This window comes from Rhinoraja longicauda, chromosome 4 (assembly GCF_053455715.1).
Source record: "Rhinoraja longicauda isolate Sanriku21f chromosome 4, sRhiLon1.1, whole genome shotgun sequence".
In the NCBI taxonomy this organism is placed as follows: Eukaryota; Metazoa; Chordata; class Chondrichthyes; order Rajiformes; family Arhynchobatidae; genus Rhinoraja; species Rhinoraja longicauda.
Genome location: NC_135956.1, coordinates 93,156,335 through 93,181,707, shown reverse-complemented (window position 1 = coordinate 93,181,707; position 25,373 = coordinate 93,156,335). Strand labels below are relative to the sequence as shown.

The following is a 25,373-nucleotide window of genomic DNA, read 5'->3' as shown; positions in this document are numbered from 1 at the left end:
CTGAGTTACTCCAGCACTCTATGAAACGTCACCTATCCATGTTCTCCACAGATGCTGCCTGACCCGCTGGGATTTTCCATGTTCGGAATGATCAACGTTGTGTAAGAGCAGACGGAGACAGTGTGGAGTCTGTAGAGCAGGATTGCTGGTGGTTTCTCTTTGTCCCCTGTGTGAAGTTCATCCATTAAAATGGAGGTGCTGATGACACTTCCCCTTCAACAATAGTTGACGTCTACTCTTGAATGTCTTCCTGTTTTCCAGGGAGGGTCAGTCCTGTCTCCAGCTGCTGTGATCAGCAGGAAGACGGCACAGGAACAAGTGATCAACCTGGCTCACGAGACCAGCTGCCCCACTCACAACAAGGCTATGCTATTCCATTGCCTCCGACGTCTACCTGCGCTAACTCTCAACTCTGCCCAGTCTCAGGTTGGTCACAACTCAGGGAACAACGTGTGAAGATTTGTTGTATTATTAAACTTGCATCAAGACATCCAATCCAACAATCGTACCTGCAATTAATCTTACATTTGACATCCAGCACAATGAACATTTTTCTTCAGCTACATTGTGTGAACTACTAAATTATGGGGAGGTGCTGGGAAATATGTTTCCCCAGTGATGCGATGATCTAGGATGTACAACAATGTAGGAAGCAGCTTCGACAATGACCTTAGCCAGCCAAGTGGGCAAACGACCGAAGGGGCAAATGATACAGCATCCCTGGAGAAGATAGAGTGGTGGACAACTGACCGAGGTTTATACGGCCACAGTTAGCAGTGGACAACTGACCGAGGTTTATACGGCCACAGTTAGCAGTGGACAACTGACCGAGGTTTATACGGCCACAGTTAGCAGTGGACAACTAACAAATGGCCACAGTTAGCAGTGGACAACTAACAAATGGCCACAGTTAGCAGTGGACAACTAACAAATGGCCACAGTTAGCAGTGGACAACTGACAAATGGCCACAGTTAGCAGTGGACAACTGACAAATGGCCACAGTTAGCAGTGGACAACTGACCGCGGTTTAAATGGCCACACGTGGAGAAGATAGAGCAGTGGACAACAAACAGAGGTTTAAATGGCCACAGTTAGCAGTGGACAACTAACAAACGGCCACAGTTAACTGGTGTGTTGCTGTACCCTCCCATGGTGGGCAGGCAGGCAGGCCTTGCTCACTGAGTAACTCTGTATAACTGTTCCTCTTGGCAAGACCCCGGCCTGAAGTCACGGCTACTTTTTACTCTCACACCAGCTGCCATTCCAGGACAGAATGGTACCAACAACTATCTATATCTGAGACCGGATTTAATGCTCCGCATTGACGAGGAAGTTCAAGAATAAAACCATGAGAGGCAGACAGGAATCTGAGGTTTCATTTTAACGTTTAAAATTACAAAAGGACAGGACAAGCTAGATGCAGGAAAAATGTTCCCAATGTTGGGCGAGTCCAGAACCAGGGGTCACAGTCTAAGAATAAAGGGGAGGCCATTTAAAACTGAGGTGAGAAGAAACTTTTTCACCCAGAGAGTTGTAAATTTGTGGAATTCTCTGCCACAGAGGGCAGTGGAGGTCAAATCACTGGATGGATTTAAAAGAGAGTTAGATAGAACTCTTGGGTCTAGTGGAATCAAGGGATATGGGGAGAAGGCAGGCACGGGTTACTGATTGTGGATGATCAGCCATGATCACAATGAATGGTGGTGCTGGCTCGAAGGGCCGAATGGCCTCCTCCTGCACCTCGTGGCAAGACCCCAGCTTGGGGTAGGGTACTGACATGGATAGAAAATTGGTTGACAGACAGAAAGCAAAGAGTGGGGATAAATGGGTCCCTTTCAGAATGGCAGGCAGTGACTAGTGGGGTACCACAAGGCTCGGTTTTGGGACCGCAGCTATTTACAATATATAGATTAATGACTTGGATGAAGGGATTAAAAGTACCATTAGCAAATTTGCAGATGATACAAAGCTGGGTGGCAGTGTGAACTGTGAGGAAGATGCTATGAGGTTGCAGGGTGACTTGGACAGGTTGTGTGAGTGGGCGGATGCATGGCAGATGCAGTTTAATGTGGATAAGTGTGAGGTTATCCACTTTGGTGGTAAGAATAGGAAGCCAGATTATTATCTGAATGGTGTCAAGTTACGAAAAGGGGACGTACAACGAGATCTGGGTGTCCTAGTGCATCAGTCACTGAAAGGAAGCATGCAGGTACAGCAGGCAGTGAAGAAAGCCAATGGAATATTGTCCTTCATAACAAGAGGAGTTGAGTATAGGAGCAAAGAGGTCCTTCTACAGTTGTACAGGGCCCTAGTGAGACCGCACCTGGAGTACTGTGTGCAGTTTTGGTCTCCAAATTTGAGGAAGGATATTCTTGCTATTGAGGGCGTGCAGCGTAGATTTACTAGGTTAATTCCCGGAATGGCGGGACTGTCGTATGTTGAAAGACTGGAGCGACTAGGCTTGTATACACTGGAATTTGGAAGGATGAGAGGGGATCTTATCAAACATATAAGATTATTAAGGGGTGGGACACGTTAGAGGCAGGAAACATGTTCCCAATGTTGGGGGAGTCCAGAACCAGGGGCCACAGTTTAAGAATAAGGGGTAGGCCATTTCGAACGGAGATGAGGAAAAACTTTTTTAGTCAGAGAGTTGTGAATCTGTGGAATTCTCTGCCTCAGAAGGCAGTGGAGGCCAAGTCTCTGAATGCATTCAAGAGAGAGCTAGATAGAGCTCTTAAGGATAGTGGAGTCAGGGGGTATGGGGAGAAGGCAGGAACGGGGTACTGATTGAGAATGATCAGCCATGATCACATTGAATGGTGGTGCTGGCTCCAAGGGCCGAATGGCCTCCTCCTGCACCTATTGTCTATTGACCCTATTTTTCTGTGCTGATGTACGATCAGACAAAGAGCAACAATCCTTCACTGCTTGTGTTGGCTCCAAGTCCAAACCAATCTCATATGATGTGACTCTGCCAAGTGGAAGCTTGTCAGTAAAATGAGTTTGGAGAGTTCAATTAGATTCCAGTAAATAACATAAACCAACTCGTAAAAACCCACGTTTAGAATGTAATGCTTCTGTCTCCCACAGTCCAGTGGCAAACCCTAACCCCCCCCCCCCCACCGTCTGCGAAATCATATTAAACAACGCATGATCACAGTGTACCGACAAAAACACAGTCTTCCTCAGCCAGTGATCCACCACTTCCATTGCCTGTCCAAAACTCGGTATCTGCCTCCACCCCCACCCCTGGCAGTGTGGTCCCAGGCCCCCACCCCCACCCCCACCCCTGGCAGTGTGGTCCCAGGCCCCCACCCCCACCCCCACCCCCACCCCTGGCAGTGTGTCCCAGGCCCCCACCCCCACCCCCACCCCCACCCCCACCCCTGGCAGTGTGTCCCAGGCCCCCACCCCCACCCCTGGCAGTGTGTCCCAGGCCCCCACCCCCACCCCCACCCCTGGCAGTGTGTCCCAGGCCCCCACCCCCACCCCCACCCCCACCCCTGGCAGTGTGTCACAGGCCCCCACCCCCACCCCCACCCCCACCCCTGGCAGTGTGTCCCAGGCCCCCACCCCCACCCCCACCCCTGGCAGTGTGTCACAGGCCCCCACCCCCACCCCCACCCCCACCCCTGGCAGTGTGTCCCAGGCCCCCACCCCCACCCCCACCCCTGGCAGTGTGTTCCAGGCCCCCACCCCCCTCTGTGTAAAACACCTGCCCCACACATCTCCTTTCATGCCCTCTCGTATGTGATATTGCCACCCTGGGTGAAAGGCTCTGACTGTCTACCCTATCTGTGCCTCTCATCGATTTATAAACTGCTATCAGGGCTCCACTCAACTTCTGATGTTCCAGAGAAAACATTCTCACTTGGTCCAAACGTTATTGATGCTTCACTGAATCGCAACAATAACTGGGCAGCCAAGATCTTCAGCAATCTAACGCTGTTACCCAGTACCGTGACCTGTCTAACCCAGTACCGTGACCTGTATTACCCAGTACCGTGACCTGCGTTACGTGGTACCGTGACCTGCGTTACGTGGTACCGTGACCTGCGTTACCCAGTACCGTGACCTGCGTTACCCAGTACCGTGACCTGCGTTACCCAGTACCGTGACCTGTGTTACCCAGTACCATGACCTGTGTTACCCAGTACCGTGACCTGTGTTACCCAGTACCATGACCTGTCTAACCCAGTACCGTGACCTGTCTAACCCAGTACCGTGACCTGTGTTACCCAGTACCATGACCTGTATTACCCAGTACCGTGACCTGTGTTACCCAGTACCATGACCTGTCTAACACAGTACCATGACCTGCGTTACCCAGTACCGTGACCTGTGTTACCCAGTACCATGACCTGTCTAACCCAGTACCGTGACCTGCGTTACCCAGTACCGTGACATGTATTACCCAGTACCATGACCTGTGTTACCCAGTACCATGACCTGTGTTACCCAGTACCATGACCTGTGTTACCCAGTACCATGACCTGTGTTACACAGTACCATGACCTGCGTTACCCAGTACCGTGACCTGTCTAACCCAGTACCGTGACATGTATTACCCAGTACCGTGACCTGTATTACCCAGTACCGTGACCTGTGTTACACAGTACCATGACCTGTGTTACCCAGTACCGTGACCTGTGTTACCCAGTACCGTGACCTGTGTTACACAGTATCCTGTCCTGACCTACACATTGGTTTGCTGGCTCCACAGCTGCTGTCGACCAGAGGCCCGTTGCAGGCTTGGGGCCCTGTTGTGGACGGCAGATATCTACAGGAACCCCCTCTGTCTGCACTCCGCAGTGGGCAGCTCCACGCTGCTGACTTACTGATCGGGAGCGCCGAGAATGACGGGCTTGTCAGCAGAGCAAAGGCACTCAAGGTAAGGTGAAACACAGCGTGGGAACACAGCAAGAGGTCCTCACAACAAGAGTACGCTTTGTGTGGGAAGGAACTGCAGGTGCTGGTTTACATCAAAGATAGACACAAAATGCTGGAGTAATTCAGTGGGTCTGAAGGACAGGAATAGGTGACCAGAGATAGACAATAGACAATAGGTGCAGGAGGAGGCCATTCAGCCCTTCGAGCCAGCACCGTCATTCAATGTGATCATGGCTGCTCATTCTCAATCAGTACCCCGTTCCTGCCTTCTCCCTATACCCCCTGACTCCGTTATCCTTAAGAGCTCTAGCTAGCTCTCTCTTGAATGCATTCAGAGAATTGGCCTCCACTGCCTTCTGAGGCAGAGAATTCCACAGATTTACAACTCTCTGACTGAAAAAGTTTTTCCTCATCTCCGTTCTAAATGGCCGACCCCTTATTCTTAAAATGTGGCCCCTGGTTCTGGACTCCCCCAACATTGGGAACATGTTTCCTGCCTCTAACGTGCTGCCTGACCCGTTGAGTTACTCCAGCACTCTGTGAAACGTCACCTATCCATGTTCTCCACAGATGCTGCCTGACCCGCTGAGTTACTCCAGCACTCTGTGAAACGTCACCTATCCATGTTCTCCACAGATGCTGCCTGACCCGCTGAGTTACTCCAGCACTCTGTGTCTTGGTTTGCAGTGTTGTGAACAACTGTGGTTTCCTGGGCAACACCAAGCCTTATTTCCTCTTCAGCAACTGCAGTATTCTCATGTTTATAGTGAACATTGAATTTTCCGAGGAGATTCTCTGCCATGTCTCCATAGCATTCTGTTCTTCAGCCAACACCAACATTCAACTGATTCCTGCTTAATTTGAACACTATTAATTTGTGAAACGGCAGCCAAGCAGTACAACAGTTGAGCAAGAGCTGATGTAGCATTCCACTGCCGTGAATGTCACCAGACTTATATTAGTCGGTGTCTCGTGTTGTGCGTTGTATTCCAGAGTCCATCGGCAGCCTGTGAGCCTATCAGCTAGATTCAGCTCTTCAGGCCAACGGAGTCAAGGGATATGGGGAGAAGGCAGGCACGGGTTACTGATTGTGGATGATCAGCCATGATCACAATGAATGACAGTGCTGGCTGGAAAGGCCGAATGGCCTCCTCCTACACCTGTGTCTATGTTCCTATGTTTTCTAAGTAACCCTTGCATTCCCTCTCTCTCCATCCCTCCCCCACCTGGTCATTGCACAAGTTTCATTGCCTCCTCCTGCACCTGTTGTCTACGTTTCTATGTTTCACATCCACACACTGCCATTGCCAGGAGGAGTGGTCTTTCCCCACAGGCTGTCTGTGTTCCAACCTCCACTCCTGGTGTCTCAGGCTCCGTGGGAATATCTCCTCAACTTGCTGTCTGCCAGTTTGGCAAATAGTCATTAGGTCAGAACTAGTGATAGGAGCAGAATGAGGCCATTCAGCCCATCGAGTCTACTCCACCATTCAATCATGGCTGATCTATCTCCCTCCTAACCCCATTCTCCTGCCTTCTCCCCATAACCCCTGACACCCGCACTAATCTAGAATCCATCTCCACCTTAAAATATCCACTGACTTGTGGCCTCCACAGCCGTCTGTGGCAAAGAATCCCACAGATTCACCACCCTCTGGCTAAAGAAATTCCTCCTCATCTTCCTAAAGGAACGTCCTTTAATTCTGAGGCCGTGCCCTCTGGTCCTAGACTCTCCCACTAGTGGAAACATCCTCTCCACATCCACTCTATCCAGGCCGCTCACTATTCTGTACGTTTCAATGAGGTCCCCCCTCATCCTTCTAAACTCCAGCAAGTACAGGCCCAGTGCTGACAAACGCTCATCATAGGTTAACCCACTCATTCCTGGGATCATTGATGTAAACCTCCTCTGGACCCTCTCCAGAGCCGGCACATCCTTCCTCAGATATGGGGCCCACAATTGCTCACAATATTCCAAATACGGCCTGACCAGCGCCTTATACAGCCTCAGCATCACACACACACCCGTGACCAGTGCCTTGCACATCCCCAGCATCACACACACCCCCGTGACCAGCGCCTTGCACAGCCCCACACACCCCTGTGACCAGCGCCTTATACAGCCCCAGCATCACACACCCCCCTGTGACCAGCGCCTTGTACAGCCCCACACACACACACCCCTGTGACCAGCGCCTTGTACAGCCCCAGCATCACACACACCCCTGTGACCAGCGCCTTATACAGCCCCAGCATCACACACACCCCCCCTGTGACCAGCCCCTTGTACAGCCCCACACACACACACACACACACACCCCTGTGACCAGCGCCTTGTACAGCCCCACACACACACACCCCTGTGACCAGCGCCTTGTACATCCCCAGCATCACACACACCCCCCCTGTGACCAGCGCCTTATACAGCCCCAGCATCACACACACCCCCGTGACCAGCCCCTTGTACAGCCCCACACACACACACACACACACCCCTGTGACCAGCGCCTTGTACAGCCTCAGCATCACACACACCCCCCTGTGACCAGCGCCTTGTACAGCCCCAGCATCACACACACACCCCTGTGACCAGCGCCCTGTACAGCCCCAGCATCACACACACCCCTGTTTTTGTATTCTCGTCTTCTTGATATAAATGGTAGCATTGAGTTTGCGTTCTTTACTACCGATTCGACTTGCAGATTAACTTTTTGGGAATCCTGCACCAGCTCCCAAGTCCCTTTGCACCTCTGATTTCTGGATTCTCTCCCCATTTAGAAAATAGTCTACGCCTTTGTTCCTACGACCAAAACGCATGAGTCCACACTTTGCCAGTGGCTGCTAGCGCTGAGATCCCACAGAGGAACATGTGTGGAGCATATTAGCAGAGCGGAGGCTTTCGAGCTTCTGGTTACAGGAAGGCTTTGATGCTTTGATGCAAGTTATTGGTTACAGATGCTTGCACAGTCAGGTGCTGATAAACTCTTTCCTTCCTGAAATGAGCTGAAGCAAAACGATGGTTCCTGGACAACTGCCAGGAAACGGCACACTTGTGACGCACAAAATATTAAAATGTGTGGGAAGGAACTGCAGATGCTGGTTTACACCAAAGATAAATACAAAATACTGGAGTAATTCAGCAGGACAGGCAGCATCTCTGGAGAGAAGGAATGGGTGACGTTTCATGATCTGAAATGTCACTCGTTCCTTCTATTCAGAAACATTAAAATCGCCTCTGATATGAATGAATGAATGAATGAATGAATGAATGAATGAATGAATGAATAAGTTTATTGGCCAAGTATGTGCAGATACAAGGAATGTGCCTTGGTGCTCCGCTCACAAATGACAACACAAACATACAGTTAACAATTAAGAATAAAGCATAAACACATCGAAACAATAAGGATACAACATTACGGTTTAAACATGTGGGTGAAAATAAACCAGAACAAAAAAGAGACTACAGACTTTGGTTATGACACAAATAATCAAGATATGGAAAGATTGCCATGTTGGCTCTCTGGTCCTATCTTTGATTGGACTTTGCTGGCATTACCTTGCACTATTCCCTTATCATGTATCTGTACACTGTGAACGGCTCGATTGTAATCATGTGTTGTCTTTCCGCTGACTGGTTAGCACGCAACACAAGCTGTTCACTGTACCTCGCTCGGTACACGTGACAATAAAGGGAACCAAACTGAAGTGAACTGTCTTTGCCACGGTTTGTTGATGCACCAAACTCTCTGCGTCCTATTTCCTGTGTTTCCGTGGCAATGTGCCAAGTGTGGGCACTGTGCCCTAACGGCAGAGACAACCCAACAGGAGATGTCCCACCCTCTCCTGGCTCCTGTGTGGAAGTGGCAGCAACCCACTTGGGAATAGTTGATGTCGGGACTTCCAACTCTGTGGCAAACCCCTCGTATGAACGGAAAACGAAAATTAATGGAAAGATGGGAAGGTGATAAATTACCATCCATCATTTTCTTTAATTAGTTTAGTTTAGTTTAGAGATACAGCGTGGAAACAGGCCCTTCAGCCCACCGAGTCTGTGCCGACCAGCGATCCCTGTTACATTAGCACACACGGCACACTGGGGACAATTTACAATTTTACCAAGCCAATTAACCTACAAACCTTCACATCTTTGGAGTGTGGGAGGAAATCGGAGCACCCGCAGAAAACCCACGTGGTCACGGGGAGAACGTGCAAACTCCGTACAGACAGCACCTGTAGTCAGGATTGAACCTGGGTCTCTGGCGCTGTGAGGCAGCAACTCTACCGCTGCACCACCGATATATATAAGAATATATATGCATATAAGATGTATAGTTTTCACTTGAAACACAGTTATGTTTATCACGCGTTGTGAGGTGCAGTGAAAAGCCTTGTTTTCCACACTATTCCATCAGATCTGATAATACTGTACAATCAGATCAAACTCAAGTACAACAGGTGGAGCAAAGGGGCAGATACAGAGTGCAGAATATAGTTCTCAGCATTGTAGCGCATCAGTTCCACAGACAAAGTCCAATGTCCGCAATGGGGTCGAGGTGAATCGGACAGTACCCCAGCTTATGGAAGGGCCGTTCAGAAGCCTGATGACAGAGGGGAAGAAGCTGTTGCTGAGTCTGGTGGTGCGCGCTTTCAAGCTTCTGGACCTTCTGCCGGACGGGAGAGGGGAGAAGAAGGAATGACCAGGGTGGATCAAGTCTTTGATTATGTTGGCTGCTTTCCTGAGGCAGCGTGAGGTGTAGATGGAGTCAGTGGTGGGGAGTGTGGTGTGTGTGATGGACTGGGCTCCATCTACAATGGTGGGGAGTGTGGTGTAGGTGTAGGTGTGTGTGGGCTACATCTACAATGGTGGGGAGTGTGGTGTGTGTGATGGGCTGGGCTACATCAACAACTCCCTGCAATTTCTTGTGGTCTTGGGCAGGGCTGTTCCTAAACCAAGCTGTGCTGCATTCTGACGGTATGCTTTCTATGGTGCAAGTGTAGAGGTTTGTTAGTTATTAACATAGAAAAGAGGTGCAGGAGGAGGTCATTCAGCCCTTCCAGCCAGCACCGCCATTCAATATGATCATGCCTGATCGTCCAAAATCAGTACCCCGTTCCTGCTTTCTCCCCACATCCCTTGACTCCGTTAGAACTAAGAGCTAAATCTAACTCTCTTGAAAACGTCCAGTGAATTGGCCTCCACTGCCTTCTGTAGCGGTGAATTCCACAGATTCACAACTCTCTGGGTGGAAAAGTTTTTGCTCATCTCAGTCCTAAATGGTCTACCCCTTATTCTTCAACTGTAACCCCTGGTTCTGGACTCCCCCAACATGGGGAACATTTTTCCTGCCTCTACCCTGTCCAATCCTCTAAGAAAGATTTATTTTTCTATGAGATCCCCTCTCATCCCCTTTCTGTATTCCAGTGAATACAAGCCCAGTTGGAGACATGCCACATGTGGTCAGGCTCTTGAGGAAGTCAAGGCATTGGTGGGCCTTACTGCCCTCCTGTTGCATCAACGTGTTTACAAGGACACAGAGTGACAACGGTTTGGGTTGTGAAATGATCACATTTGCCAATGCAATTTAGCACGGTTTTGACCATTTTTGGAAGAATAGGATTGTAAATCAGGCATCATTGTGGCATGACACTGTGACTTTAATCATTGTGCTCTGGGGCAGAGCTGGAGACCACACGACTTCACATTGCCCATGACAACAATAAGCAGTGACGCAGGAACAAGGGTAGATCAAGTTGGAGAGACATGGACCAAACTCAGGCAGGTGGGACGAGTGTAGATGGGGCATGTTGGCCGGTGTGGGCAAGTTGAGCCGAAGGGCCTGTTTCCACACTGTATCACTCTGTGACTCTATGAAGGGCCTGTTTCCACACTGTATCACTCTGTGACTCTATGAAGGGCCTGTTTCCACACTGTATCACTCTGTGACTCTATGAAGGGCCTGTTTCCACACTGCATCACTCTGTGACTCTATGACCAGGGCCTGTTTCCACACTGTATCACTCTGTGACTCTATGACCAGGGCCTGTTTCCACACTGTATCACTCTGTGACTCTATGACCAGGGCAACTGTATCTGAGACATCGTCCTGCCTCACTTCATCTACTTTGGCCTCAGGCATTTACAGACTGACACTGGGCTGTTCTCTCATCCTCTATCCCACATAATGTTAGTTGCAATTAAAAGGCTTTTGGACAGGCACATGGATATGGATCACGTGCAGGTAGATTAGAGTTGGTCTTGGCATCATGTTCAGCACGGACATTGTGGGCCGAAGGGCCTGTTCTTGCGCTGTACTGTTCAATGTTTAATGTTCTGTTCTATGGTCTAATGTTCAATGTTACATGTTATATAATGTCAGAAGGGATAGGAGTAGAATTAGGCCACTCGCCCCATCAAGTTCATCCACCATTCAATCATGGCTGATCTATCTCTCCCTCCTAACCCCATTCTCCTGCCTTCTCCCCATAACCCACACTAATGAAGTTGTATGTTCTGTTATATGTTCTAACGTTCTATGTTCTAACATTCTGTGTTCTAATGTTCAATGTTATATGTTATGGTTCTATGTTCTAGCATTGTATGTTCTATTGTTCTATGTTTTCATGTTCAATGTTCTATGTTATGTGTTCTAATGTTCAATGTTTTCTGTTATAGTTCTATGTTCTAGCATTCTATGTTCTAATGTTCTATGTTTTCATGTTCAATGTTATATGTTATGTGTTCTATGTTCTATGTTCTAATGTTCTATATTCTATAACTTTATTCTGATCATACATGCCGTGTGTTGCCGTGTGTTGCCGTGTGTTGCCGTGTGTTGCCGTGTGTTGCCGTGTGTTGCCGTGTTGTTGCCGTGTGTTGTCTCTCAGTGTCTGATTGTCCGTCACTCAGTGCCCAGTGGATAGTGGCAGTAACAAAGCTCATTCCCAAAATACCTGTCCTTGTTCTCAGTCCCTCTCCAGACCCATCGCCCATGATCCGTGTAAAACCCTTCAGCTGAGGTAGTAAACTCTGAAATCTTTGTGGGAAAGTCATTCTGCCTCTCGTTGGGAAAGTCATTCTGCCTCTCGTTGGGAAAGTCATTCTGCCTCTCGTTGGGAAAGTCATTCTGCCTCTCGTTGGGAAAGTCATTCTGTCTTTGTGGTAAAGTCATTCTGCCTCTCGTTGGGAAAGTCATTCTGCCTCTCGTTGGGAAAGTCATTCACAGTTCCTTGTTTTCACTTTTTGAGATCTGTTTCAACATTCTGCCAACTCTTGGTTGTGATTGCTAGACCTTTGCATCTGTGCTTTCAGCTGAGGGACCTAAACTCTGCAATTCACCCTTTGTGCTCTGGTTTCATTTCCGTTAAGATGATCATTGATATCATCTCCCCCTGTGGCCAAGGTTCACAAGATCTAGAGCACCTCAATGGGCCTGACACCATCTCATATCTGAAGAAGGGTCCCGACCCAACAATTACCCATCCATTCCCTCCACAGATGCTGCCTGATCCGCTGAGTTCCTCCAGCACTTTGTAGCATTTTGATCAAGATTCCAGCATCTGCAGTTCCTGGTGTCGCTGGTTCAGAATATCTAACAGGTCCCAAAGCTGATCAACAATAGGCTTTATCACTCTAAATGTTTTCTAGAGAGAAATTTAGCTCTTAGGGCTTACAGAATCAAGGGGTATGGGGAGAAAACAGGAACGGGGTACTGATTGTGGATGATCAGCCATGATCACAATGAATGGCGGTGCTGGTTCGAAGGGCCGAATGGCCTCCTCCTGCACCTATTGTCTATGTTTCTAAACTTTGAGTACAATTGATGATGAATGCTGAGACCTACATTTGTTGTAAATTTGTGGATAATCTCACTGTTGTGTCACGTATCATTCTCTACCCGTTGCTGTCTTGGAGGAGGCAGTTCCTACCTCTCTCAGTGCCCCACAGTTATCCTGCTCATACACAATCTCTGTCATTTAACCCTTTAACTCTCTGAGCCATCCAACCAGTTTATCTTGCTTTAGAGATGCAGCATGGAACCAGGCCCACCGAGTCCACGCCAACCATCGATCACCCGTTCACACTCAGTCCATGTTATCCCAGTTACTCATCCACTCCTACACACTGAGGACAATTTACAGAGCGTCAATTAACCTACAAACTTAGGAGTGTGGGAGGAAACCGGAGCACCCAGAGGAAACCCACGCCAGTCACAGGGAGAACGTACAAACTCCGTACAGTCAGCACCCGTAGTCGGGATGGACCCGGGTCTCTGGCGCTGTGAGGCAGCAGCTCTACCCGCTGCACCACCGTGCCACCCTGTTGAAACAAGTAGCTTTTCTGTGAGGGTCAAATGCTGGTGGTTCTAATGATGTTCAACAGCCGCCATCTTGAGCTCAGTCACTGTACGTACGCAAAGGGAAGGTCTGCTGAAGAACTGCAGGTGCTGCTTTAAACCAAAGATCGACACAGAGTGCTGGAGTAACTCAGCGGGTCAGGCAGCATCTGTGGAGAACGTGGATACGTGACGTTTCACAGAGTGCTGGAGTAACTCAGCGGGTCAGGCAGCATCTCTGTGGAGAAGGAATGGGTGATGTTTGACGTCAAGACAGAAATGATTTGACCCAAAACATCAGCTATCCATGTTCTTCTGAGATGCTGCCTGACCCGCGCTGTATCACTAAACTAAACTAAACTAAACTAAACTGAATGTATTCACTTCCAATGTCCACGATGCTGGAGTCAATAAAATGTGTCCAATAACAGCTCTGAGACTGGAATGTGGAATCCCTAATTTGAGGAAGGATATTCTTGCTATTGAGGACGTGCAGCGTAGGTTTACTAGGTTAATTCCCGGGATGGCGGGACTGTCATATGTTGAAAGACTGGAGCGACTAGGTTTGTATACACTGGAATTTAGAAGGATAAGAGGGGATCTTACCGAAACGTATAAGATTATTAAGGGGTTGGACACGTTAGAGGCAGGAAACATGTTCCCAATGTTGGGGGAGTCCTGAACCAGGGGCCACAGTTTAAGAATAAGGGGTAGGCCATTTAGAACTGAGATGAGGAAAAACTTTTTCAGTCAGAGAGTTGTGAATTTGTGGAATTCTCTGCCTCAGAAGGCAGTGGAGGCCAATTCTCTGAATGCATTCAAGAGAGAGTTGGATAGAAATCTTTGGGCTAGCGGAATCAAGGGATATGGGGAGAAGGCAGGAACGGGGTACTGATTGAGAATTATCAACCATGATCACAATGAATGATGGTGCTGGCTCGAAGGTTGAATGGCCTCCTCCTGCACCTATTGTCTATTGTCTATCTATTGTCTAGCAATGTTTCATTTTCAGAATAACACATCAGATCATAGAAACATAGAAAATAGGTGCAGGAGGAGGCCATTTGGCCCTTCGAGCCACTGTGATCATGCCTTCGATATGAAATCTGTTAACTCTGTGCAGAGTGAAAGGGAGATTTAATGGGCTGCCTTGTAATGGTGGGTAAATAGCTAGCTGTGATACGAGTTCAAGGTTGTGTACATGGTCCACAGTTACTGCGTTAATGGCACAGATGCAAGGAACCATGTTGGGAACTAAGTTTGACCAGATGCTGGAATCTTGACCAAACACAAAGGTTTAGGTTTATTATTGACACGTGTACCGAGGTACAGTGAAAGCCTTGTTTTGCTTGTGTGGCGTTTATTACGTTCTCCCTGTGACCGTGTGGGTTTTCTCCGGGCGCTCCGGTTTCCACCCACATCCCAACGATGTGCAGGTTGCAGGTTAATTGGCCCTCTGTAAATTGCTCTCAGTGTGCAGGGAGTGGATGAGAAAGTGTGATAACATGGGGTTAGTGTGAGTGGGTGATCGAGGAGATCTAGAGCCCCTGTTCCAGCAAGTGGCCAGGGAACGTCATTGGAACTGGTTTCACAGTTTCACGTTGCTGAATAAACAGAACGGTCACGGGCTCTGTCTGCTCTCTGTCCTGGCACTCATTCTGCCAGCGATTCCTGTCTAGACTTCTGCGTCTATAATCTGACCTTTGCTGTTCTCAGCTGCCAGCTCAATGCCAAGTCCAATGTCTCACCATCCTTCATTATTCACTGCATTACAACATGTTTTAAAAGTGTCTGTACGTCAGGAACGATGTTTGACTGCCACCCTACATCACGTAGTATTCCTGGTCACCATGAGAAGGGAACAGCGATCGATATTTACCCTGAACCCATCCCTACCTCACCAAGTTCCAGTGTTCCACGGGAAATTGTGGACAAAAGAACAAGAAGGCAGATTATTATCTGAATGGTAGATAGACGCAAAAAGCTGAAGTAACTCAGCGGGTCAGGCAGCATCTGTGAAGAACATGGATAGGTGACGTTTCACAGAGTGCTGGAGTAATTCAGCGGGTCAGGCAGCATCTGTGGAGAACATGGATAGGTGACGTTTCACAGAGTGCTGGAGTAACTCAGCGGGTCAGGCAGCATCTGTGAAGAACATGGATAGGTGACGTTTCACAGAGTGCTGGAGTAACTCAGCGGGTCAGGCAGCATCTCTGCCTTCAGACTGATGTCGGTGGAGTGGAGGGTACATAGAAAGGGAAGTGTATAGATTCCTTATCTGCACACTTCCTTATCTGTACACCTCCTTATCTCTGTCCCGCCCACTCCCCTGACATCAGTCTGAAGAAGGGTCTCGACCCGAAACGTCACCCATTTCTTCTCTCCAGAGATGCTGCCTGACCCGCTGAGTTACTCCAGCATTTTGTGTGCACACCAATCTTCGATTTAAACCAGCATCTGCAGTTCCTTCCTGCAGGAATGGTATCAGATTAGGAAAAGGGGAGGTGCAACGAGACCTGGGTGTGATTGTGCATCAGTCACTGAACGTAAGCGTGCAAGTACAGCAGGCAGTGAAGAAAGCTAATGGCATGTTGGCCTTCATTGCATGAGGATTTGAGTTTAGTAGCAAGGAGGTCCTCCTGCAGTTGTACAGGGCCCTGGTGAGACCACTCCTGGAGTATTGTGTGCAATTTTGGTCTCCTAATTTGAGGAAGGACATTCTTGCTATTGAGGGAGTGCAGTGTAGGTTCACCAGGTTAATTCCCGGGATGGAGGGAATGTCATACGATGAAAGAATGGATCGACTGGGCTTGTGTTCGCTGGAATTTAGAGGGATGAGAGGGGATCTTATAGAAACTTATAAAATTCTTAGAGGATTGGACATGTTAGATGCAGGAAAAATGTTCCCGATGTTGGGTGAGTCCAGAACTAGGGGTCACAGTTTAACAATAAAGGGGAGGCCATTTAGGACTGAGATGAGCAAAAACTTTTTCACCCAGAGAGTTGTGAATCTGTGGAATTCTCTGCCACAGAAGGCAGTGGAGGCCAATTCACTGGATGTTTTCAAGAGAGTTAGATTTAGCTCTTAGGGCTAACGGAATCAAGCGATATGGGGGGGAAAGCAGGAACGGGGTACTGATTGTGGATGATCAGCTATGATCATATTGAATGGCGGTGCTGGCTCGAAGGGCACCTATTTTCCAAGTTTCTATGTTTCTATGCAAGTGGCCTCGTTATTCTGGGACTGCTGGGCACTGCTGAGGTGGTGTATTGATTCAGGGTATTGATTAGCTACTGACACTCATTGATCCTGGAGTCCAATTATCGCCCTTCAGAACTCTTTGATCACCCGTTCACACTAGTTCTGTTCTCCCACTTTCAATAGACAATAGACAATAGACAATAGGTGCAGGAGTAGGCCATTCAGCCCTTCGAGCCAGCACAGCCCTTTCTCATCCACTCCCCACACAGAGAGGGCCAATTAACCTACAAACCCGCACATCTTTGGGATGTGGGAGGAAACCGGAGCACCCGGAGAAAACCCACGTGGTCACAGGGAGAACGTACAAACTCCACACAGACAGCACCTGAGGTCAGGATGGAATCTATGTCTCTGGCACTGGCAGGCAGCAGCTCTACCAGACATGATTCAATTTGACTTTGACCTGAGATTTCTAATTTTATTCAGTACAAGGCTATTTTCAAACTTACCAAATGACAGGTTGATGTTGAAATGTTGGAGGGATTACAGAGATGTTTATTTGTTATTGTCCGACTGTGCAGGGATCTGAAGGAAAGCCTGGAGGCCCAGACGGTGAGACAGCATTGTACAGAGCTCTGCAGGAATCACTGGGTGGAGGAGCCTCCTCCTTGCTCAAGGATGCCGTGACCTGGTTCTATTCACAGCAACGGTCACTGGACGACTATGCTGCCCTCTCCTGGGCCTTGGGCAACGCAACCCGGTAAGTGAGAACAATCTCCCCACACCTACGCCCTACCTGTGGTGTAGACCACACTGGGCATCTCCCCACACCTCCGTCCCACCTGTAGACCACATTGGGCATCTCCCCACACACACCTGTAGTGTAGGTAACACTGTGCATCTCCCCACACACACCTGTGGTGTAGAGAACTCTGGGCTCTGTTTGGCCACACCACTCAACCAACATCAAAAGAAGATGACTGATTTTGATGCAGCTGATGTAAACTGGCCACTGTATCTCCCTGGTTACAACAGTAGGTCTAGTTTTAGTATTAGTTTTAGAAATACAGCGCGGAAACAGGCCCTTCGGCCCACCGAGTCCACAACAACCAGCGATCCCTGCACCCTAACAATGGCCGCCTCCTATACCTATTGCCTATGTTTCTATGTATTCAATACAGACAGCGCCCGTAGTCAGGATCGAACCCGGGTCTCTGGAGCTGTAAGGCAGCAACTGTACCGCTGCGCCACCATGCCACCCTAGTCATAGAGTCACCCAGCGTGGAAACAGGCCCTTTGGCCCAACTTGCCCACACTGGCCAACATGCCCCAGCTACACTAGACCCACATATCCGTCCAAACCTGTCCTATCCTTGTACCTGTCTAACTGTTTCTTAAAAGTTGGGATGGTCCCAGCCTCAACTACCTCCTCTGGCAGCTTGTTCCATACACCCACCACCCTCTGTGTGGAAAAGTTACCCCTCAGATTCCTATTAAATCTTTTCCCCTTCACCTTGAACCTATGTCCTCTGGCCCTCGATTCCCCTACTCTGAGCAAGAGACTCTGTGCATCTACCCGATCTATTCCTCTCATGATTTTGTACACCTCCATAAGATCACCCCTCATCCTCCTGCACTCCAAGGAGTAGAGACCCAGCCTGCTCAACCTCTCCCTGTAGCTCACACCCTCTAGTCCTGGCAACATCCTCGTAAATAGTTGTTGAAAAGAAAGAGAAAAAGAGTGGACAAGTTGCCCCAACTCTGAAGCTCTTCAGTTGTCCGTAAACCACGCTGAGAAAGCCCTAGAGCACATTGCCACTTGCCAGTGGTGTCCACTTCCCTGCACCTGAGTAGTGAGAGCCATCTTGGCTCTGTGCGTGTCACATGAGGAGAGATTGGAAAGACTGGGCTTGTATTCACTGGAGTTTAGAAGGATGAGAGGGGATCTTATAGAGACGTATAAAATTATAAAAGGATTGGACAAGCTAGATGCAGGAAAAATGTTCCCAATGTTGGGGGAGTCCAGAACCAGGGGCCACAGTCTAACAATAAAGGGGAGGCCATTTAAAACTGAGGTGAGAAAAAAAAAATCACCCTGAGAGTTGTGAATTTGTGGAATTCTCTGCCACAGAGGGCAGTGGAGGCTGATTCACTGGTTGGATTTATAAGAGAGTTAGATAGAGCTCTAGGGGCTAGTGGAATCAAGGGATATGGGGAGAAGGCAGGCACAGGTTACTGATTGTGGATGATCAGCCATGATCACAGTGAATGGCGGTGCTAGCTCAAAGGGCCAAATGGCCTCCTCCTCCACCTATTGTCCATGTTTCTAACCATGTGCTGCAAATTTGATTGAGTTTATTTGCTAAAGTAACAAGAGTTTGATGAGGGAAAGCCTAGACCTTGTCTACATGGACTTCAGCAAAGCCTTTGACAAGAGAGGTTCCGCATGGCAGGCTGCTCTGGAAGGTTAGATCTCATGGGATCCAGGGAGTGATGGATGAATGATGGATGGATGGAGATCTGGTCCCATGGAAGCAATCAGAGGGTGATGGTGGATGTTTGCTTCTCGGACTGGAGGCCTGTGACTAGTGGTGTGCACACAAAATGCTGGAGTAACTCAACGGGTCAGGCAGCATGTCAGGAGAGAAGGAATGGGTGATGTTCTGTGTCGAGCGAGACCCTTCTTCAGACTGATGGACCCACTGGTGTGCTTCAGGGTTCGGTGCTGTTTGTGGTTTATGTCAACAATTTGGATGAGAACGTTCAAGGCAGTGTTAATACATTTGCAAATGACACTAAAGTGGGTGGTAATGTAGATAGTGAAGATGGTTGTCAAAGATCACAACAGGATCTTGATCAGCTGAGCAAGTACGCTGAAGATTGGCTCGGAGATTAATGCAGATAAGTGCGAGGTGTTGCATTTTGAGGCCTGATCAGGGCAGGGCCTTCACAGTAAATGGCAGGGCCTTGTCGTAGAGCAGAGAGATCTAGGAGTGCAGATACTTGTTGAAAATGGTGTCACGGGTAGATAGGGTTGTAAAGTAGACTTTGACCTTCATCGGTAAGGGTGTTCAGTACAGGGGTAATGATACAGTTGTACAAGACGTTGCTGAGGCCACATTTGGAGTATTGTGTTCCGTTTTAGTCAATCTGCTACAGGAAGGATATCATTGGGCAACACAGATGAGGTTGGCTGAAGGGCGTTTCCAAGCTTTAGACTAAGTTGGCCGTGAATGGAGGGATATGGATCACAGGTTCCGAGAATGCTGTCAATGTTGGTAATGTTGTTAAATGTTGGGGTAGTCCCTGCCTCAACTACCTCCTTTCGGCAGCTTGTCCCACACACCCACCATGTGAAGGGCTTGTTTCCATGCTTTACACTAACCTGCCAGGGATCGGGATCACGTGCAGTCAGTGAGATCCGTTTAACTAGGGGTCATGTCCAGCATGGACATTGTGGGCCGAAGGGCCTGGTCCTGTGCTGTACTGTTCTATGTTGAAGTGCACTGGCACATGGACAGTAACCAATGATCATGGGTGAAAAGATCATACGTGTGTATGTCGAATGATTCATTCAAAATGAAAACTGTAAGAGACTTGTTTACGGGCAAAATAGGCAGAAACGCCTGTGTCCATGAGAACTGTCTCTGCTATATTTAGAATAGATATCTGCTGTGGTTTACGTCAAAATACAATCTGCTTCAGTTTTTGCAGATCAAACCTTGTTATCATTGTAGAAAAAATGATATTATTTGGGTAATGATTCCATTGCCATCACTTCCTGGCTGTGAGTGAGTGAGTTCATGTTGTTGAGTTAATCTTGTTTAATTTTACATTAAATGGAACAAAATGTGGGACCGTCACAGGAGAAAGATACGGTCAGATGGATTAATGACGTTTCAGTTTGACCAGGCGATGTTGTCTCTTGAGGGTTGTGTGATGGAACCAGCGATTCTGATAGTTACTGACAAAGGTGCAATCTGCAAACACAAGGGAACAGCACTAAACAGCATCAATGATAGAAGCTTAGTAACGTGAAACTTCAACTCAATACTGCACCCACACGGCAGTGGATATAAAGACTCGCGAGAGGGAAGAGAAGGAAGGAAAAGTGGCACTGAGACTTAACTAATATCATTTGACAAGCACACAACTCCACCAACAACAACAACAACATGATCACCACCAGATCAGCCTGATTGTGGAATAAATATTGCCCAAGGAGAGGTCCTCTGAATTATCAGTTTAGAGATACAGCGCGGAAACAGGCCCTTTCCCACCGAGTCCGCGCCGACCAGTGATCCCCGCACACTAACACTATCCCACACACACTAGGGACAATTTACACTTACACCAAGCCAATTAACCCACAAACCTGCACGTCTTTGGAGTGTGGGAGGAAACCGGAGCACCCGGAGAAAACCCACCCAGGTCACAGGGAGAACGTACAAACTCCATACAGACAGCACCCGTAGTCAGGATGGACATGGGTCTCTGGCGCTGTGAGGCAGCAGCTCTACCCGCTGCACCACTGTGCCGCCCGACTGACTCCATTAATTATAAGTAGATCCTTTGAAAGTCATTTCAGTGTTTCATTAAAGCGCTGATATAAACTACTGATCACATTATGGGTGATGGGTTGTATGTGTATTGTGGAAAGACACTCAGGCATGGACCAGGGTGGTTCTTCACAGGCCTCACACATCCAGCACCTAAGGGTGTCAGTGGCTATGGGGAGAATGTAGCTAATGTTGGTAATGTTGTTAAGTGTAGTTTATAGTCCCTGCCTCAACGACCCGCCGTGTGAAGAGAATGTTTCCATTCTTCACACTAACTTAGCAGGGAATGGAGGGGGTGTGGGAAAGAAAACTGTGGATGCTGGTTTAAATCCTAGCAAGGCACAGAGTGCTGGAGTAACTCAGCGGGTCAGGCAGCATCTGTGGAGAACATGGATAGGTGATGTTTCAGAGTGCTGGAGTAACTCAGCGGGTCAGGCAGCATCTGTGGAGAGAAGGAATGGGTGACGTTTCGTGTCGAGACCCTATGTCAGACTGATGTCAGGGGAAGGGGCGGGACAGAGATAGAATGTAGTTGGAGAAAGGAAGACTAGAGGGAGACTGGGAAGGGGGAGGGGATAGAGAGGGAAAGCAGGGACTATCTGAAGTTAGAGAAGTCAATGTCCTCTGGCACTTGATTCCCCCATTCTAGGTTATTCACCCTGTCTATTCCCCTAATGATTTTACAGATGTTTACAAGATCACCAGGAATAAACATAAAAACTACATGCAGCAAGGAATAACTTTGATTAGGGAGAGAAAACAACGTGCCATCAGATGAGATGAGAAATAACAAAACAACATTTACAAGATAATTTGTTTAAAGTAATAGAACTGAACGTCCTGGCAGATGATATCTATGCATTAAAATAAGGATAGATGTGAGATAACAGAGGGACATGGTTAGTAATTCTCTAAAGGATCTGCAACATCAATAAATGGAGAAAACCCACGCAGGTCACGGGGAGAACGTACAAACTCCGTACAGACAGCGCCCATAGTGGGGATGGAACCCGGGTCTCTGGCGCTATGAGGCAGCAGCTCTACCCGCTGCACCACCGTGACGCCTTTTTAATTTTAACTTTTCTCCTGATCTCTGAGTGTATTCCCTCTTGTTCTGTCCGTGCTCTCTTGTAGTTGTGTGTGTGTGTGTGTGTGTGTGTGTGTGTGTGTGTGTGTGTGTGTGTGTGTGTGTGTGTGTGTGTGTGTCTCTCTCTCTCTCTCACCCCCCAAGGTTCTGAATGATTCCTCGTACATTCCCGTACAGTGTTTGCAGCTTCTGACCACACTGTCTCTGTCCTGCCTTCACAGGGACTATTTCATCACCTGCCCTGTTATACAGATGGCTGATCACTGGTCAAAGAACACAGGTGCCAATGTCTTCATGTACCACACACCTACAACCCTCTCTCAGCACAGGTAAGGAATCTACAGCCAGACTTTGAAGAATCTTCCTGACTGTGTGTTTATTAGTTTACAAGAAGTGAACATTCATTTAAAACTGAGGTGAGAAGAAACTTTTTCACCCAGAGTTGTGAATTTGTGGAATTCTCTGCCACAGAAGGCAGTGGAGGCCAATTCACTGGATGGATTTAAAAGGCAGTTAGATAGAGCTCTAGGGGCTATTGGAATCAAGGGATATGGGGAGAAGGCAGGCACGGGTTACTGATTGTGGATGATCAGCCATGATCACAATGAATGGCGGTGCTGGCTCAAAGGGCCGAATGACCTCCTCCTGCACCTATTGTCTATGTTTCTATGTAACATGTCGGGACTGGTATTTATCACCCATTTGCACCAGCGTCTGTTTCTCACCTGAGACACTAGCTGTGTAAAACAACTGAGAGGATGTCCCTGGGTGAGACTGGAGTTAGTTCCCTGCTACGTTTATCAAGTCAGGACAGCTTCCCTTCTTCTTCTTCCGTGTCCTTCATCCATGTTCCAGATGTTACATCGCTGTCATCGTCCGTCCGGAAAATGGCAAAAGCTTCCGGCGCCAATCAGTGGGAGCCACCACATACAGTAGATGGTGGTGGTAGCAGAATTATCTCAGTACACGTCCAGTGTCCAGCCCCGCCACATGGACGCTAGGCTACGGGGCCACTTCCTTCCCTGAGAACACGTGAGTGCGTTGACAAATGATGGCAACGTGCCTGTAAAGAGGAAGGCTGAACCTTACGTATGGAGGTGTCTAAACACGGGACAGTGTCTTCCCGGCTGTTATCAGGCAACTGAACCATCCCACCACAGCCAGAGAGCAGTGCTGAACTACTATGATGGTCACGGTGGCGCAGCGATAGAGTTGCTGCCTTACAGCGAATGCAGCGCCGGACACCCGGGTTCCATCCCGACTACGGGTGCTGTCTGTACGGAGTTTGTACGTTCTCCCCGTGACCTGCGTGGGTTTTCTCCGAGATCTTTGGTTTCGTCCCACACTCCAAAGACGTACAGGTTTGTAGGTTAATTGGCTGGGTAAATGTCAAAATTGTCCCTAGTGTGTGTAGTGTTAATGTGCGGGGATTGCTGGTCGGCGTGGACCCAGTGGGCCGAAGGGCCTGTTTCCGCGCTGAATATCTAAACTAAACTATCTACCTCATTGGTGACCCTCGGACTATCCTTGATCAGACTTTGCTGGCTTTACCTTGCACTAAACGTTATTCCCTTATCCTGTATCTACACACTGTGAACGGTTCAACTGTAATCATGTATTGTATTTCCGCTGACTGGTTAGCACGCAACAAAAGGGAAAAAAGTTTATATAAAGCTATCATTATAAGCCAGTGAGTGTGGCCAATGTGAGAGGTATCTGGTCCACAGTGAGGAGAATGATCTAGCGATGGTTTTATGAATTGAATGAAGGATGGGGTGGTCAGACTGGGATAGAGGTACTCAATGGCGAAGGGTGGTGACAGCCATCAGCAGATGATGTTCCTGCTCCTTCCTCAGCCAGCCTGGCCTGTGGAGGGTTGGTCACAGGCACCACATCTATTTTAGTTCCCCGTGAGCACAGTAAACAGTCATTTGGCAATCTGTGGCTGTGTCACACCCATGCAATACCTGGCCACCAGCTGAACTATTTACATCTCAGTCCCTGTGTATTTCACTGTAAAAGGAGCAGTGTTCGTGTCACAGTGTGTGCACATCTTGCCCCAGGAGATATCTGGCGGCCAAATCAATGCAGAAAGTCCCAACCAGAAACATCACCTATCCATGTTCTCCACAGATGCTGCCTGACCCACTGAGTTACTCCAGCACTCTGTGAAACGTTACCTATCCATGTTCTCCACAGATGCTGCCTGACCCGCTGAGTTACTCCAGCACTCTGTGAAACGTCACCTATCCATGTTCTCCACAGATGCTGCCTGACCCGCTGAGTTACTCCAGCACTCTGTGAAACGTCACCTATCCACGTTCTCCACAGATGCTGCCTGACCCGCTGAGTTACTCCAGCACTCTGTGAAACGTCACCTATCCATGTTCTCCACAGATGCTGCCTGACCCACTGAGTTTCTCCAGCACTCTGTGTCTTTTTTTGTAACCCAGTGCCTGCCGTTCCTGCGCCTACATTCTCCCAGAATTCCCTTCTGCGTTTCCTTCTGAATCACAACCGTGTTTATTGCACATCTCAGTGAGAACTGTTTGACCTCCCTCTCTCTCTCCGAGCCTGCAGTTCATATACTCCCAAACTATGTCCCTGGGTGCACCTCTCTTTTCATAAGTGAGAGGAGCAGAATCAGGCCATTCGGCCCATCACATCTACTCTGCCATGCAATCATGGCTGATCCATCTCTCCCTCCTAACCCCATTCTCCTGCCTTCTCCCCGTAACCCCTGACACCCGCACTGATCAACAATCTATCTATCTCTGCCTTAAATATATCCACTGACTTGTGGCCTCCACAGCCGTCTGTGGCAAAGAATCCCACAGATTCACCACCCTCTGACTAAAGAAATTCCTCCTCATCTCCATTCTGAAGAAGAATGAGGGGGACCTCATTGAAACGTACAGAATAGTGAGCGGCCTGGATAGAGTGGATGTGGAGAGGATGTTTCCACTAGTGGGAGAGTCTAGGACCAGAGGGCACAGCCTCAGAATTAAAGGACGTTCCTTTAGGAAGGAGATGAGGAGGAATTTCTTTAGTCAGAGGGTGGTGAATCTGTGGGATTCTTTGCCACAGACGGCTGTGGAGGCCACAAGTCAGTGGATAATGTTAAGGCAGAGATAGATAGATTGTTGATTAGTGCGGGTGTCAGAGGTTATGGAGAGAAGGCAGGAGAATGGGGTTAGGAGGGAGAGATAGATCAGCCATGATTGAATGGCGGAGTAGACAATGGGCCGAATGGCCTCATTCTGCTCCTATCACTTGTGACCTTTTGCCCTCATGAGTC

General features: G+C 48.5%; 1 protein-coding gene across 1 annotated transcript in view; it reads left to right on the top strand.

Annotated features, from left to right (window-relative positions):
- The window catches only part of tg (thyroglobulin), a 179,016-nt gene that overhangs the window by 142,024 nt on the left and 11,619 nt on the right, over positions 1 to 25,373 (top strand). The window contains exons 37-40 of the mRNA XM_078398459.1: positions 262 to 426; positions 4,728 to 4,895; positions 17,011 to 17,189; positions 22,297 to 22,404. Of these exons, the coding sequence (XP_078254585.1) occupies positions 262 to 426; positions 4,728 to 4,895; positions 17,011 to 17,189; positions 22,297 to 22,404 (620 nt within the window). The remainder of the gene's footprint in view (positions 1 to 261; positions 427 to 4,727; positions 4,896 to 17,010; positions 17,190 to 22,296; positions 22,405 to 25,373) is intronic.